The 18339-nt window shown below is 30.5% G+C and overlaps 1 protein-coding gene across 1 annotated transcript; it reads right to left on the bottom strand.

Annotated features, from left to right (window-relative positions):
• LOC105155622 (probable LRR receptor-like serine/threonine-protein kinase At4g30520) lies at window positions 3433–7439 on the bottom strand. The gene is made up of 11 exons (XM_011071520.2): window positions 7230–7439; window positions 6988–7120; window positions 6780–6851; window positions 6543–6686; window positions 6323–6394; window positions 6111–6170; window positions 5817–5917; window positions 5585–5719; window positions 5161–5505; window positions 4249–4628; window positions 3433–3960 (listed from the first exon to the last, which is right to left on the bottom strand). Exons 1-11 carry the CDS (start codon window positions 7327–7329, stop codon window positions 3592–3594), a joined length of 1911 nt encoding a protein of 636 aa, XP_011069822.1. The 5' UTR covers window positions 7330–7439; the 3' UTR covers window positions 3433–3591.

Here is an 18339-nt window from a genome sequence, read left to right as displayed (position 1 = left end):
TGAATCGAAAAAATCTTTTTAAATTAATAAATTAGTAATTTATCAATTAATTAATTCCTACTTAAATTAATAAAATTACGTGATCCCAGTATAATTAATTTATAGAGGTTTTACTATACATCAAATTTCAGGGAACATAATTGTAATTTATCTATAATTGTTGATAAGGTGTCACTTTATCCATTTCGGCTCAACAGATACGGGATCGTATTTGAATACTTATCTCACTTATCTCACTTTATGTAATTTGATGTGTTTAGGATTGGGAGAAATGCAAAAAACCCCTTTGTGATATTCAAAATAAGCAAATTACCTTATATAGAGAAAAAAATAGCAATTTATACCCCCTATACACTACAAAAAGAAAAAAAAAAAAAAAACAAAGCGGGATTTGGGGCAAATTGGACAACTGTTCCGAATCCCGTTCATATTAGAACGGCCATTGGCACTCTTGAGGAACGGAAGTAGGTTGTTAACGTTACGATCCTCCTTCTTTATATTTTGTGGTTTTGGAATGGCACAACCGTTACCAAGGGTGTTCAAAAGCAAGTGTTACAAGTTGTATTCTTAAAATCGGTCCAAACTTGTAATGGTAAATAATTAGAACTTATTTTGGAACACAATATCAAAGGTAGGGACGGACAAGAGAAGATCGTTCCTAAGTATGAGAGAAAACGTGATTAAAAAGTTACAATTGGTAAACCCATTGCAAGATGAGGTACAATTTAGGACACTTTTAGTACGTAAGATGACAAGCATTACAAAGACCATTCCTAAGTATGGGTTTTCTTTCAAACAAAATGTTACAAATACCGTGTCTAAGACTGTTACAATGTGGAATGATTTTTATGTATTAATAATATTGTATTACTAAAACTGTTCCAACAATAGTACAACGGCTATATTTTAACGGATATATAACCGTTTCTACATGTGTTCCTAAGACCGTTACAGATTATGCATCAACGGCTATTATTGTGCGCCAGAAACCGTTCCAAATTTTTCTATATATATGTTCCTCTATTTCCATTTTAATCTCACTATTTTCTTCCATTCTTCTTATATTCTCTCTATTTCCTCAATCTCTCTCTAATTTTGTTGATCTCTCACTATCTCACTAATGTTTTTATACTCTCGTTCGCCAATCTCTCTCGAATTTTCATTGATATTTGAAGTTATTTTGATCAGGTAATAAATTTAAACCTTATCTTGTCAATCGGGTATATTTATTATACTTTTGTCAATTAAATTTAATGTTATAATATATATATATATGTGTGTGTGTGTGTGTGTGTGAGAGAGAGAGAGAGAGAGAGTTTAATAATTAATTATAAAAGTTATCACTTAATTAAATTTAATAATTAATTATAAAAGTTAAATTTTTATTTAAAATTATATAATTAAAAAAATTAAGAACGATTTTAATAATTATAAATTTTGAAAACAACATCGTTGCAAACATTATTGCTAAAATAGTTACAAAAAAGTATTCCTAAAAAGGATTGACCGTTCCTAAATACATTCCAACTCAAACTAATGCATTAATCACAATGTGCTCCAAACAATGATCCTAAAACAATTGCAAGAGAGCGTTCCAAACAAATAATAATTCGTGCCTAGTACTATTTCAAAAAAAAATGAGTACCATACAATTCCAATGATTTTTCCTAATATATCACCAGCATAAAGAACTAAAGTTCCAAAATTCAGCCAAGAGTATTACAGAAATCATTCCAAAATTATCTCGAATTAATTTACACAACCGTTCCAAAACTTAACCAATGTGTTTCAATCAAACAAATTAAATTTTCATATTCAAATACACTTAGGAACAATAAAAAATAATATGGTACAATACTCGTTCCATGTTGGGAACGGTCTTGCACTAACTATTCCTAAATTTTAAGAACACCGTTTATAACGACGAAATGTAAATCGTTCCAAAATTTGGTTCAAATTAATTTCTTCAATTTCTTAATCGTTCCAAAAGGCAAAAAAAACCATTCCAAAAGCGGGTGTAAATCCCGTATTTTTTTATAGTAATATTTTTTAAAATACAATAATTTATCCCCTATAATTTTTAAAATAAAATAATTTACTCCCTATTACCCCTTTTAAAAGCAGAAATAACTAGTATGATTTGAGGTGTTAGTAATTTGGTAAATCGATTTAATGGAACCAAAATTGAAAATTTGGTAAGTTTTTGTTCTAATATTTGGTTTATGGAAATGTACTGCAATAGTCAAATACTATTTTTTTATACTTTTATTTTTAATTTTTATGTTCATATTTTATACTATAATACACGGACACAATATGACGCAGTGAAGGACAGAACGACAAGGGAAATGTAGAAAAATTAGGATACGACAGGCACTGACACAACTATATAATATATATTTTTATTATATAAATCTTAATTTCTCATAAAATTAAAACATGCAATATTAATGAAGATAAAATATAAAATAGGCATGTCCTACATCTATATTTTTAATCAAATGTGGCTTAAAAAATATACATAATCAGTTTATTTTAAAAAATACGCAATAAAAAATTTGTAATATTCAAATTGATTAAACCATCATGACCATTTTTCAAATTTTTAGTAATTTATTCTCAAAACTTTGGAATGAGTGAGTTAATTCTTTTTATTTTTTATTGGTCAAAGTTCTTTTTAAAAAAAATAAAATGGTCCAAATGCTTTTGAAATTATAAAAAAAAATCCAATACATGTCCAAAACGTGTCGGACACATCAACAGGTGTGTCCGACGCTGTGTCCTTTTTTTATTATTTTTTTCTTAATTTTCGAACACACAATCCGTGTATCCGAGGCGTGTCCGTATCCGACACTATATCGTATAATTTTTTAGAATGTTCGTGTATGATAAATTTTCTATGTAGCACTTATTAATATGCCATTTTATCACTTATAAAAACAATAATATGTATAATTATATATTTAAAATTTAATATTTAATGATCTTTTATTTGTCAACAAAAAATTCAGATTACAAAATATCCAGAAAAATTGGATGAAATGGTGACAGTAAATCCTGACCAACACAAATAAAGCACACGTAATCCAACATGATGGGTCTGCAGAGTAGCACCCTTACTATGACCAAAAAAGAACAACTACTACACCTTGAGCAGTGAATCTGCTGAATGAAGATGTTCGTTTGCTCATGCACAGATAAAAAGGAACACTAAAATACACAGTTACACTGTTAAACACAAGACGAAAGAGGATAAATGTACATCATATGTGTATTTCTACCTTAGAAGTCCTCATATAAGATGTAAACTACAAACTCCAGTAAGCTAGCAACCTACAAAATCTGAATAAGTTATGAAAATATTCAAAACTGAAGCAGGAATCCAGAAACAGCTGAAGTATGAGGCTAATTAACTACAGGAGAGGGCATATGTAGCAGAAAAGAAAGGATATGCAGTTATGTACAGTACAAGAATCAAACACCAGAAAAGCGGCTACGAGGATTAGGCCTATTTCGACTCTCTTCCTCAACACAAAAGCTACTTTTCCATTCGAGTAATCAATAAGAAGAATTCAGTTATCTACTTGCTTATTATCTAGGACCTGAAAGCTCCATGCAATGGGCATCGTAGTCGTCATCCATCGTCATTGCCGTCCCAAACACGCTCGAGTGATCATGATCTTTGTTGTCATGTGCAACGCTTGAGTGTGACTTGCTATTGTCGCGGGAGAAATTTGCAGCGGCATGGATAAAGTTATGGGATGCTGCCCATTTTTCAGCAAGACCGTCGCCTTCAAGCATTCTAACAACCTCGGACATTTTGGGGCGGTGGGCCGGTAGGTACTGAGTACAGAGTAGGGCCACTTGCAGCATTTCACCAACCTCAATCCTGTCGTAGTTGATTCCCAGTTCTCTATCCACCAACAATTCAATTTTCTTTTCTTGCTGTATTTTCCTAACCTGGAAATCGAAGAATAGTATCACAGCAGAAGAAAAGCATGAGATGGGATCAGATTTATGCGAACTGTAGTCTACTTATCATCCTAACTAAGCATTTTCTTTAACTATTTTGCCACTAATATTATTTTTTTCTTCTAGCATGTGATTTAGCCAATAAACTGTCCATATTGCCATGTTAATAACATTTTTTAGAAAAAATTAATCATAGAAAATCCTATCGTGGCAATAAATGAACACGGTATAACATGTTGCATGCATGCTGAACACAGTGATCTCAGATAGATATACCCATTCCAGCATGGCTCCTTTTTGGTTAACCGACTTTCCAAACTCAAGGGCTCTCATTCCAGTTATGAGCTCCAGCAGGAGAATACCAAATCCAAAGACATCAGTTTTCTCAGATGACTGGCCAGTCGACAGGTACTCTGGTGCAATGTGGCCAACAGTGCCACGAACAGCTGTGGTAACATGAGATTCAGCATGATCAAGAAGTTTTGCAAGGCCAAAGTCACCAACAACAGCCTCATAGTAGTCGTCTAACAAGATATTGGCTGCCTTAACATCTCTGTGGATTATCTTTGGATCGCATTGCTCGTGCAGATACAGTAAACCCCTTGCTGCTCCAATTGCAATTCTCTTCCTGGTGTTCCAGTCGAGAGCTGGTTTTCCTTGTTAACAAAAAAAAATTCAACATCAGTAATATGTCCTCTTACCTGATATACAAAACACAATTCAAACTCGATTAACATTGCAATATCACGAGGACTACTCAGTGAATGCCCCTGATAACTTTTATACCTCAAAAACTCCCTCTCCATCGACTTAATTTCAGACCTTTCTCACCAAAAATTTCATTTGATTTTAAGGGCTTCTGTTGCATATGCAGCATTTCTAACAAGCCAAGCGAAGCAGGGAATTTGGCCTTCTTTGGAAAACCAAGTAGGAGGGGATCATTAAAAGAAAAAGGGAAAAAAAATTCTTCGAAAATCTTGAATCATATCTACTGAAGTTGAAATGGAGGTTATTCTTAAATCATATGGCCTAAAGGTAGGAGCTGAAATTCAGGTCCTTAGAGATACTAGGTTCACCATAAGCTCACAGGAGAAGGGTTTGTGAGTAATTCTTGTTAATGAATAGATTGAATATCGAATTTCAAAGGGATTTATACCTTAATACCCATAAAGAGAAAAATCAACCTACCTCTAAGCCTCGACGCTACGCTGCCATTAGACATATAAGGATACACCAAAAGCCTCTCATTTGGGGTGGCACAGTAGCCAATAATGCGAAGCAAATTCCGGTGAACTGCGAGGCTGATCATCTCTAGTTCCATTCTGAACTGTGATATCCCTGTTGTTCCTGTCAAATCCTTTAGTCGCTTCACTGCAACAAGTGTGCTGTCTCCCAATTTCCCCCGGTAAACATTGCCAAATCCCCCAGCACCAAGTATGTTCTTTGAGCTGAAGTTGTCTGTAGCATGTTGTAGCTCTTTAAAAGTGAAGCTTCTCAGGTTTCCTAATCTTATAAGATCCTCTTCTTGAATATCTGCAACAGAAAAGAAAAGATGTAATGAGTGCCTCAACACATTGATCAACATATAACAAGCAGAATAAATTTACCCAACCTGTAATGTTTAGAATGGACTGCTTCCTGTTCTTGTTTCTTCTCTGGAAAAGAAAGACTAATGCTGGGACTAAAATAGTTACGGAGGTAAGACTTACTCCCAATGCAATTGCTAATTTTCTTAACTTGGTTCTTCCTGAATTTATGCCCAAGAAATAAGGAAAGAGATGAATAAATGAATCGAAGTTTGCTTGATTGCAAACATGCAGATGATGACAGTATCGTTAAGTTACCGGAAGATGGATTTACGGAGAACGAAAGAGGACTAGCCAGGACTGATTCAGAACATTTTTCACTAGAGTGGCTTCCACAAATCAGAGGATTGCCCAAAATGCTGCAAGAACATAATACTTTAATTAAGAAAAGTTAATCATATTGAAACAAAACAAAACAAAGCCTAAAAACACACACATACTGATGTACACAGATTAATACTTGATCATCCATGATTGCAGTATTAAAATACAGTGAGATAAAAGGTTTTATTATGTGATGATAAGTTCATAAAGAGTGCAGAGAAGCCATACTTGAAAGTTTTTGCTGGAAAATTGGGAACAGGTCCACTAAGATTGTTGAAGGACAAATCCCTGAAATTATTCAAGAAAAGACAGAAGATCGCATAATTCACATGTGGAACACAAATCCCCCAAACAATTCAAAAGCCTCTCAGCAGTCAGCACCAAAGATAAACAAAGAAAACCAATGGTAAATTAAAGCATATGGTCAAACAGCTACTCACAAGAAAGTAAGTTGAGGGAGACTGGCTAAAGACAGAGGAACAGCCCCACTCAAGCTGTTGTTGTTTAACCTCCTATTCCATTACAAGACAAATCAAGACAATAGACAATACAATAAAGTCAAAGAAAGGGATGTGACTTATTACAGGTGACAAGTAAGAATTATGAAGCAGTTGCATACTAAATTTTTGGCCAAGAATAGTTATTAAATTTTACACTCACAAATACTGCAGATGATTCAAGAAGCCCAAAGACTCAGCGATATGACCAGATAACTTGTTGTTGGAGAGATCCAATGTTTGAAGGTTTGGAAGATAGCCTATCTCTTTTGGAATTTGACCAGAAATATTGTTGTTCTGTAATAATCTGCATTGAGAATTCAACATGAAAAAATGGTCACTTTCAAAATTCAAACTTGATTTTTATGTGTGCGTGTGTGAAGGCAAACAGTTTCCTTACACTTGTTTGAGGTTAGTAAGGTTTGCAATCATCCAAGATAAAGAACCTGATAAACCCTGACTAGGAGCACCTCTGCACAGAAATTTGTCAACAAAATCAAGAAAAGAATTTCAAATAATACTGTTGTTCTAGCTATATGTAATAGGCAAACTCAAAAGGCACAAGGAATTAAAAGAAAAGGAGAAAAAAAATAAACAAGAAGACTCACAAGGCAGTAACAAGATTATCAGAATTGCAAGTGATCATAGACCAACTACAAGGGTCCACAGAGTCCTCATCCCAGTTGCTCAGAGCTCCATGAGGATCATCCAAACCCTCCCTTATACCAATCAGAGCTTCAACTACAACCCACAAACAAAAACAGTTTAAACACAGAAAATATCACCTTCATGAACCAAAAAAATGAATCTTTTAGCTCGATTTCCTAGTGAAATATTGGAGGGTGAGTACCTTCTGGATTGCGGGCCTCAAAGGAAAGTGAAAGAGTGAAGAAAAATGCAAGAAAGAGAAGCAGAACAAGGCAGTTGCAAGAAATGAGAGACATGGTCATTGAGAAAACATGGGAGCAAGAAACAACCCTCAGTTAGACTGTCTTACTCTTCCATCATTTAATTCACAAAGATCATGTATTTAGTGTCATATTCTCTCTCTCTCCCCCCCCCCCCCAAAAGCTTTTCACAAACCCCCCCCCCCCCCCCCCCCCAAAAGCTTTTCACAAAGCCACCATCTTTACTGTGTTGAACCTCTCTTTTTGAGTATTTCTAGACCACTTTCTTTTTTTTTTTGGTTCTTTTATTCCTGCAGCCCTTTCTCTTTTGAATGTGGGGGAAAAATACAGAAGACAAAGAGATAAAAAGTGCGTTATATGTGTGCGCGCATTGGGCTGTGCTTCTGTACTAAAAAGGGCCTGCAATAGGTCTGCAGTTTTCTTTATTTACTGTCTCTTTCTGTTCTCTATTTCGCTAAGCTATTTTCACTGCCTTTTCATCATATACTTCAAATTCACAAAAAACCCTCCTCAGTTCTGCTTAAGCAAACTGTATAAACTCTCTTTTCGATTCGTGCGTTTTTCTTTAAGTTGATAAGAAGTTTCTTTCTGAATTTCTCTCTCTCTCTCTCTCTCTCTCTCTCTCTCTCTCTCTCTCTCTTCTTGTTCATGATCATATACACTAGTGCTTATGCTGTGTGTGGGGTTCATCTTCCTCTTTATATCTCTTTGTATGGTATGAAGAGTATCGGTTTCTCTCTCCCCCACACACACACAGTGTGTGTGTGTGAGAGAGAGAGAGAGGGAGGAAGGAATCAGGTGGGGGTGATAGGGAGATGTCAGCGACAGTGAGGGCTGAGAAGCCCAGAAACTGAGAGCGACAGCCAAAAACTGGAAAAATTCTTATTACGTATCATCAAAACAAATTATCCAGCTGAGTGCATTAAACAAATTACATAACAAGTATATCAATTGAATTAGATAGCGAGTGTTTGTGAGAACTTGGAAAAAAATACTATTCGCCTTCTGATTAGTAATTTGATGGTGTTTGAGAGATCAAGTTTTACTTTTGAAACTATTAAAAAAAGCGTTTTAACCAAAAATTGAAAACACATTGGCGACGCCTCTTGCGACTTTGGGTTTTTTAAATAAATTAAATTTTATTTTTAACTATTTTACTCTTATTGTAATAATCTTACTTCGACTTTATTGTTTTTAATTTGTTTTTATAATTTTATATTTAAAGTTCATATTGAAATTTTTAAATATTAAATAATTTAACAATAATCAAATTTACACTTTTACATATTAAATATTTGATAACATTTTATATTTTATTTTCGGTATTATCTAATTATATTATTCCGTTATTATTAAAAAAATATAAATTAAATGGCTATGATTAATTAATAAAATGATATTTTTTTCATTCATGCAAGTTTGACTATTGTGTATGATTCAACAATTATATTACTTAATGGGAGCATTATTGAATTAAATATTTACTTTTTCTATTAATATTCAAAAAAGTTAAATATAGAATATACTAATAAAAAATTTATTACTTTTTTAAAAATATTTATTATTGACAAACAACAAATGTAAATATAAACAAAAATAGTATATGTTTTATTTTTTTATATATTAATTTAATATAAGCAAACTATCTTAATTTACAACCTCATCTAATTATTACTCTCTACTGTACCTTTTATGTTTTTACTTAAGACTTTTCTTTGAGATTGGGTGATGCAGCTCATTTGTTTTTCCTGACAACATGAGATTTTGACATAATTATATATATATGTATATATATATATATGTATATATATATATATATCATTTATTTGAAAAACTACATCCATTTACTAAATTAATTTTCATCTAATAATGAATTCATTCCGTTGACTTTCATTAAATTTTTATTTAATTTTTATAATAAATTGATCAAAATATCTTTTTAAATTATAAATTATACTTTTATATTTTTTTTAATTTCTAAAATATTTTTAAGGACTAATAATACAAATGCCCTCCCTAAGTTTTTACATTTTTTCAAAAAAAAATAATATTCAATAAGAATAAAATAATAATTTTTAACTCAGCATCTACGCTACATAATTATTTGTTATTTGAATGGGTATTTGTAATTTTTTAAATATTAAAAGAGTTAGTATCAGGGGAGATAACTGTAATTCATCCTAAAATTAAATAATTACGTAAATGGATGTCCAAGACCAAGGATTGTGTTCTATTTTATTTTTTCGTATTCGGATCTTTGATGCTCATATTCTCATAACGTTTGCCCAGACATGGAGAGGGTTAAATTCATGTTATGTGCAATATATATTCGAAGTGAATGTACAAATATTTGATATATACTACAAGAAAACGGGGTATTAGAGACAAAAAATTTCGTATGATTTTCGTCTGTGAAAATAAATAGAGATAGAAAATCTATCGTTGCATTTTGTGGCTGAAAGCCCAGTGACTAAATATTAGAGACGAAAATATTCCGTCTCTAATTCCGAGGCTGAAGATTTCTGTCACTAATTCTATCCAAACAAGAACAAAGTTTTAAAATAATCCATCTCTGATTTCCGTAGGAAATCCATCTTTGATTCCGTAGATAAAGAGAAATGCTTTCCCTCTCTAATCAGTCTCTGAACGTAAAGTTTTTGCTTGTTAATTCTGTCTCTAACTCCCAAAACATTCCATCTGTAAAACATCCTACTCATTACCATCAAATACATTCACCAATACCCAAATCTGAATTTTTCATACCAAGAACAATAAATAATAATAAAAAAGATATTCATAATACAACTAACAATAATATAATTGATGCCATTTTATCATTCAAATACTATGAAATAATATTAATGTCTGCACTCCCAAACCAACAAAAGTTGGTCAAAATACAACCGAAATCAATATAAACTAAGTCATAAACAACCAACAGAAAAAAGAAACTAATAATCTTTCCTAAAATGTTGTTGCTCTTCTGTCCTAACCCACCAACAAATTGATGGTTTATGTGTCCCACATCTTGAAGTAATTTACGAACCAATTATTGTAGGTTTGTCAGCTATCTCGATTGTTTAAGCAATCATTTAATAGTATCAAACACGAAATATAATATATTTTAACAGAATAATATATCCGTATCTGATGTAGAAATCATTAACAATTAACCATAAAGAAAAATTTTGACCTCTAAATCCGTCTTTGGTATAGAAATTATTAATAATTTATTCTCGATTAATTTATTATAAATTAAATAATTTTTTATAATTAAACTAATTACCGGTGCTTTGCTAAAAAATTTGTACATCCAAAATCTGCACCAAGCATCCATATCAATTCTCCACAGTCAACCTACCTATATATATATATATTATATATATATATGGAAAAATGCAAGCAATCTCTTGTAATATCGTAAATAAGCAAACTACCTCCTTATAAAAAAATAAATAAAAATTTATCTCCCTATATTTTTTAAAATACGACAATCTACCCCTATGATTTCTAAAATGAAGCAATTTATCTCCCTGTATAATGAGGTAAATTGCTTCATTTTAGAAAGTATAGTGAGATAAATTGCTACATTTTTTCATAAGAAGATAATGTGTTTATTTTCAATATTATATATGAAATAATTATTAATTATTACTTTATTAAAAGTGCAGTCATCTCATACAGCACAACATATTACATTAATAATATAATATTCACTTTGGGGCTGCAGTCATCATCATCCACAATATACATTTAAAAATATAAAGAATAGAAAACCAGAGACTTTCTGCAGAATGTTAATAATATATATATACTACGACTTAACAAAAGTGTATGGGAATTTGGACATCCAAATCTTTGTTGGATTCCGTTTTATTCTTCCTTCCATGCGCTCGAATTGATTCTTCTACGATGCTTCTTTTCCTCTTTCTTCTCTACTCTCCTTATTTATTTAATTACACTCTTTTTATTTTAAAAATTATCATTATTAAAAGGAAAAAAATGCAAGCAACCCCTTGTGATATTACGAATGAACAAATTACCCCCTTATGAAAAAATAAATAGCGTTTTACCTCCTTGTATTTTTTAAAATACAACATTTACCTCTCTATGTTTTTTGAAATGAAGCAATTTACCTCCTTGTATAAGGAGGTAAATTGCTTCATTTTAAAAAGTATAGGGGGTAAATTGTTATATTTTTTTTATAGGGGGATAATGTGGTCATTTTCAATATTACAGAGGGATAAATTGCTAGTCACCCTTATTAAAAGGGACAATATTCTTTTTTTTTTCCTCATTTTTTCCCGAAAAGTGCTATTTCCCAATTACTTAATTTGCCTTCACATTTTCTGGCCACTGGGTACCAAAAGAAAAAGAAAAAATTAATATTAAGTTATTATTTTAATATTGTCACTAATTATATGTATTAATGGATGATAAGTTTGATTTTGTATAATAATTTAGTAATGATTATTTTGTAAAAATATCATTACTAATAAAATAATGATAAAGAGTTATGCATAAGGTGTTACTAAAAATAATTAGTAATATATGTGTAGCTAGTGATGACTTAGTGACAATTATAAATAATTATTATCGTTATTTTTGTGTAATAATTATATTGTCACTATAAATATGTAATTAATTGTATGTTATAGTAATATTATACACAATGCTTGTTACTAATAACTATATCGTATGCCCAGAACATGGCCGTTTGGCTACATCAGAGGCAGTACTTCCTTGACGTATCATTGTATTTGTTTTTTTTTACATTTAATGCAATTCATTTTTACTGAAAACAATAATTATAATGTAACATGATTAAAATTATTTAATTGAATATGTATCTTTAATGATAACTCTAAAATTATCCTTAATAATATTATCTTTTATCGTAGTGATATTTGAATAATTTTTTATTTGCTACCTTCTTTTGGTTTTCCATCTTCCACCACTATGGTGATATTTTCTTTCTTTCTTTCTTTCTTTTTCTAAATTGCATAAATAGAAAAGCATGGATGTCACTCTACATACCCACAAATTAAAGAGGATCACCTCTACGTCATGTGTGCCTGTTAGGTCCCTATAGCAGGTTTATTATTTTCAAAAATAAAGATCTAAATCACGTGGGATGTACGTTGAACCCCACAAATATTGTAACAATAACTCGTGGGTATGACGATGTTCGAAATTCTAATCACACTAACTTTTAAATTTTTATATATATTTGATATGAGCAAAAAGTGCTCGTTTCAAACGGTCCAACTTCAATTTTTGGGACCTTGGTTTCAAGCTTTAGAACTAGAACCTATAGAAAAATCATTAATACTTCAAAGCTCAGATGAGTAAATGAGCAAAAATTTAAACAAGTGAGAAAAAAATAACATAGTATTGTATTCACTTTTGCGAGTGTAATTGAAAGCTTGCCTTTTTAGATGGGGGTTAGAGATTTTTAAGCAGCCTCCCCCAATCGCTAGAATAAGGCCAGACCTCCATAGATTATGGGGAGGAGCTATCCATTGGCCACCAAAATCTCCCCATTCTTCGGGAACTGGGAGGTCTCTTGCGGATAAAGCCATTTTTTATAGATAAGAATATTTTATTACGTATATTAACACTCTCGAATCTTAGGAAAGTAGGCACCACGTGTCCTAATTTAAGTGACTGAAGTCACACCAGCCACATGGAACACCTTCCTTACGTGGGTTGATGTGGATGCCACCAGTGGAACCCACGGAGGCTCGTAGATTTGGGCTTGGTTGTGGTTGGGCGTTTATCGTGGTTGGGGGTCCTTGGGCCTGCAATGGACATATAGGCCTAAGCATCCTTCGTCTTCGAACTCGACTATTTGGGCCCCTATTTGGTATCGATTGTAATTTTAAGATTGAAATCTGTTGTATAATTATCTATGCAATCAATTTACCTAAAAAAAATAAATATAGATAAACAAGTAGTAATCTATTCTATTCCTTCGTTTTTTTAGGGTAAATTACAATGATACTTAAAGCTTGGCATAATTATCAATACTCATCATTATTTCAAAAATTACCAATACTCTCCTGATTTTAACGGATATTTAACAATTAGCCCTATCTATTAATTCCCATCTATTTTTTATGGTGAACTGATAAAAATGCCCTTGTGGACTAAAACTTATAATTTTATTTATATGTTAAAATTTTTTTATTTTTCTATTGGCTAAGTGCATAATTTTTAAAATTTTTTCATCCACTCAATTTGATTGTTTTACAAATTTTTAATTTTTTCAAGAAAAAAATTACAGTAAAGGTATGGTTGACAATTTCATACATCCATCCAATGTTTATAAATTTCATTACACATTAGTCGAGTATTTATAATTTTTCAAACGACAAAGAGTATTCGTAATTATGCCAAAAACTTGACGAGGAGTGGTTGTAATTCATTTTATTTATTTTTATAATGAAAGTCTTCTGTATTCTTGCTTTTAGGGAGTTGAACTGAGACCACTTTCATATGACATGGCTGGAATTGGAAAAATGTCCAAACATACACTTCACTAAAATTTATTTAAGTGCTTCGAATATTAATACATTAATCATTGTTTTTTATTTTTAAAAATACGTATACGACAGTTATTTAACTATCAAATTCATCGAACGTAATATCCACAAAACTGCATTGTAATAAAGGAATCCAAAGCAAGTTGGCATGACCATTACAGTCAAAGATGGACTAAAAAATAAATAAAATATGATTAGATATTATATTACAACTTTTAATGGGAATTAATGTGTGATTAATGATTGCAAATTTAGCATTATTATTCTTAAACGACAAAAACACGTGGATTGGTAATGTTCAATGCACAATAATTATATTAGGCATAAAGCACACCACAAATGGTTGGAGATTAAGATTCGACATAATGCAACTATGTCCCATCTACAAACCTAACCTATGACTTGTTAATTTTGGTCAAATAGATCTTGACACAAAACTATATCACTAATATAAGGGTATATTACGATCATATTTTTTTAAGATTTGATATAATTATAAATACTATTTTATTGTTTGAAAAATTATAAGTATTTTTTTATTTTAATATTTGTCTGATAACGAACTCGTTCCGTTGGCCTCGATAAGATTTTCATCTAATTTTTATGATGAGTTGACCGAAATACCAATTTGTATTAGAAATTATAATTTTGTGTGATTTTTTAGAATTTTTTGAAGTATTTTTATGGACTAATATGCTCTATGAATTATTTATTTCGCACACCTCAATATTTTTAGTATGCTTGCAAATGTTTGTTTTCTGAAAAGTTCAGTAGAGGTAAAATAGAAATACACACCTCCACGTTTATGGGCTAAATAATTATTTTCCATTTGAGAGGGATACTTGCAATTTTTCAAACAATAAAAGGGTATCCATAATTATGCCAAATTTCATGGGAAGTTGCTGTAATTATTTACTCTTAATAAAACTAACGATGAACAATTTATAAGTCTGAAGATCTTCTCTCCTCAACAAGACATTGTAAAGATAAAATCACAAAATTTGTATATATATATATAAAATCTGAGGGGACAATATATCATTCAACGGGACACTAGCTCTCACAAGTTGCATTAAAGAACTTTTCAAGTCGTGTCTAATTAATGTATATATTATTTGGTATTGATATTACTCTTTGTTGTCTTATGAATATTGTCATAATTGGGTTTTTGTTATGATATTACAAAAACAAAAAAAACATAAAAAACTCTCTTTCTTTTATTATTTTTTAATTACTATGTTTTTATATGTTAAAAAATGACGGAAGAAAGCTTAAATCCTAACATTTACATATTAGTACCGAGATGGGTCAAAAAGTGAACCCAATTGTGAAACCCAAAAGGAGAGGCCCAACGCAACAGTGGGTCAGCGCATCAACTAATCTTTGTTGTGCCTTAAACGTTTGTAGTCTAACAACAAGCTCATGCTGCTAGCTTCTATTAGGTCTCCATTCAATTTTCGTGTTGAATTAACCAAAATGTCTTTTTGCAATATATTTAAAATTTTCTAAAATATTTTTATAAACTAATACTCCCTCTAAAATATTTATTTTACCCACCCTTAGTTTTTTTTTATATTTTTTCAAATATATATTTTTTTATTTTTTAAAATATTTCAGCAAGAGTAAAATAGGAATGTTTACTTCACCGTCTAAGGAGTATTTGTAATTTTTCAAACAGCGAGAAGGTATTTGTAATCACGTCAAACTTCAAGGGAGGTAGCTGTAATTAACCCTAAATATTTACAAACAAGGGAGAGAATTTTATGAGATAATTTTACATTTATACCCCTTATCTATGGTCTATATATTCACACAATTTATTCCTGTCTTTTGAATAATTATACGTACACCCATAATTATAAAAACGACGATATCATCTTAAAACATCACCCTTACTTTTTGAAAAATTACACATACAACCCCAAAAATGATTCCATTATTACACAAATTCTTATTTTTTTGCTGTCAGAGAGTAATTTTCATAATTATGTAAAAGATATGAGTAATTTATATAAATAAACTATAATCAAAGGGTGTACATATAATAATCCCAAAATGTATTCATTCCATCTCTTCTTAATTTTTGCCAATTTGTTCATGCACTTCCCTCCAGTAGAGCAATTTAAATGTATTAGTGCAAGACACTACATAAAATCTTTAGGGTACATCCACATTAAATTGATATCAATCATTAATAAGTGTAGTATTTATAAAATTAAAATCTAGAATGTCTACAATTTAAAATATAATGAATATCGCATTGGACACTTATTGTGTACTTCGTAAACATGATAGAGTCCAATCCTTGGCATTTTTCAACTTTGATACCGGTAAAAATGGTTGAATTTAATGAATTATGTATGAATCTTTGGGCTTTTGCAAATTTGAAATGAAGTAAACCTGCAAAATAAAGTCAGTAATCCGATGCTTAAGTCAATAATAAAATTAAAAAAATAATAATAAAAATTAAGTGAGAAAAATTGCCGAGTACCATTTAATAGTATGTTGTGTCAAAAGTAAACTTAACGTGCTAATTATAATCATATATTAGCGGATGATGTGCATAATTTTTTTAAATGAGTTTATGAAATTTCTTATGTTGGAATTTTATTTTTTGTTGCTTTTAAGTTTTTTTATTATAAATTTTTGTTGTATGTGATCATGAAAGATCGAAATTTTTTTCATTGCCTTTTATTTTTTTATTGTCAATTTTTGTTTCATAGTTCATGAAATATATGATTTTTCTCTTGATTATAATTATTATTGTTTAATTATATTTATCTATCTTTTTAAATAGTAAAAGATATTTCGAGTCCACAACAGACATAAAATGGAGATCACACGTCAAGGACTGATTTTTTTTTTCTTTCCTTGACTTTTTGTTATTTTATAAATTAATTATTTTATTTTATGAGTTCATAAATATGTAGTTTTATGTGTTAATTATATAATTTTTATTCAATTTATATTTACTATCATGCACTTTTTGACTATTTTATTAGTGATGTGGGTGTTTGGGGCAACCCAGTACATAGCTTCACGAAACAAGCCTAAACAGTTCAGGAAGAAGGGAGGAGGCCCAAGACACCTCTCGGACCGTGGTTAAAAGCCCAACAAGATGTTCGGCCCAAAAAACCCATACATGTGACAGCCCACACTCCACAATGGAAACTTCTACTAAAACACATCCACTTGCGGATTAGGAGGATTTATTCTTTATCCAACCAACTCCCATGAGTTTTGTGGAGCAGAGTAGACCCATTTTAAAAAATAAGTTCTAAAAGTATCCGAAAAAAGTGAAATGGAGCTTATAATAACGATAAATTTATAATTACTTTTAAAGAGCTTGTTAAAACTTTCAAATAACGTTAGCAAACTGTTTGTTTTTTTTCCTTTCTAAATGCGCTTATGAGTTCCTAATACCTTATTTTTGGAGTTTATAAACTCTTTCACTGAAAATATTACTAATACCTTTTGACATTTTACAAGTTTCTAATATTTTATAAAATACTTTAAAGAACGTACAAATTGATCATCCGAACGTACAAAACTTTAAAAACCTTTGATTGATTGAACAAAAATAAGAGAACTTATCTAACATAGAATGCTCATAGAATATCCAAAACGATATTATTTTTTAAGAATAAATTACATCCACGTCCCTTAAATTCGATTAATTACATGTACACTCTACGAGGGGTGTAACTATTTTGTATCTCAGGTGGTATTTATGTAAAGTTTCGCAATTGAATACTGAATATATATACTTGTAATTACAATTACAATATATGTAAAAAAATTTCAAAAAATATATAGTGTTTGTATAATTAGACCTAATTTCAGCAAGTGTTAATATAATTTACATATGTTCTAAAAGAATCTTCATAAAAAATATTTTCTCCGCCTCTTTTTCTTTTCACCACTCGTTTCTCCTTTACTCTGATTTCAGGGTTGCAATGTGGATGAGAACCCATAATTCCGACCCAATCCATCTAATTTTGATTTGGGTTGATAACAATTGCTTTGTTTGGATTTGTTACTTTGCATTTTTCGAGACAAGATAAAACACACTCAATGTTTGTTTTTGTGTTTTTACACCTTATCTGCGTGTTTTCTATTTTTCAACTTTCTATATATAATATATATATACATTTATATATATACATAATATAAAATATTAAAAATAAAATATTTATATATATACATATTTATATATCAAAATATATATAAAAATATATGATTTGACAATAAACAGTGATTTTTGTCTCCCAAATCCAAACATCAAACCTACACCACTTATTTTAAAATATTTTAAATTTTTTCAAGATACAAATCCAAACATATCATTTATTTTCAACACACACTCACTTATCTCTATTTTTCTCTCTGTATTTCCAAAAACACAAAACAAAACAACTAAAATACAAATACAAACATAATGAATATTTTTTAATGTGAGTCCAATTAATTTTATTTAAATAAATTCAAATAAATTATAAATTAGGGG

The sequence above is a fragment of the Sesamum indicum genome, linkage group LG2, assembly GCF_000512975.1.
Source record: "Sesamum indicum cultivar Zhongzhi No. 13 linkage group LG2, S_indicum_v1.0, whole genome shotgun sequence".
Classification (NCBI taxonomy): Eukaryota; Viridiplantae; Streptophyta; class Magnoliopsida; order Lamiales; family Pedaliaceae; genus Sesamum; species Sesamum indicum.
The sequence above is the reverse complement of the archived record's forward strand: the minus strand, read 5'-3'. Positions and strand labels throughout refer to the sequence as shown.

Excerpts from the sequence above, each read along its gene's own strand:
- LOC105155622 (XM_011071520.2), bottom strand. The coding sequence starts at position 7,329 with ATGACCATGTCTCTCATTTCTTGCAACTGCCTTGTTCTGCTTCTCTTT. Across the intron at positions 6,687-6,779 it reads CTTACTAACCTCAAACAAGT|ATTATTACAGAACAACAATA; the intron begins GTAAGGAAACTG and ends TTCTCAATGCAG. Across the intron at positions 6,171-6,322 it reads CTCCCTCAACTTACTTTCTT|GGATTTGTCCTTCAACAATC; the intron begins GTGAGTAGCTGT and ends GAATAATTTCAG.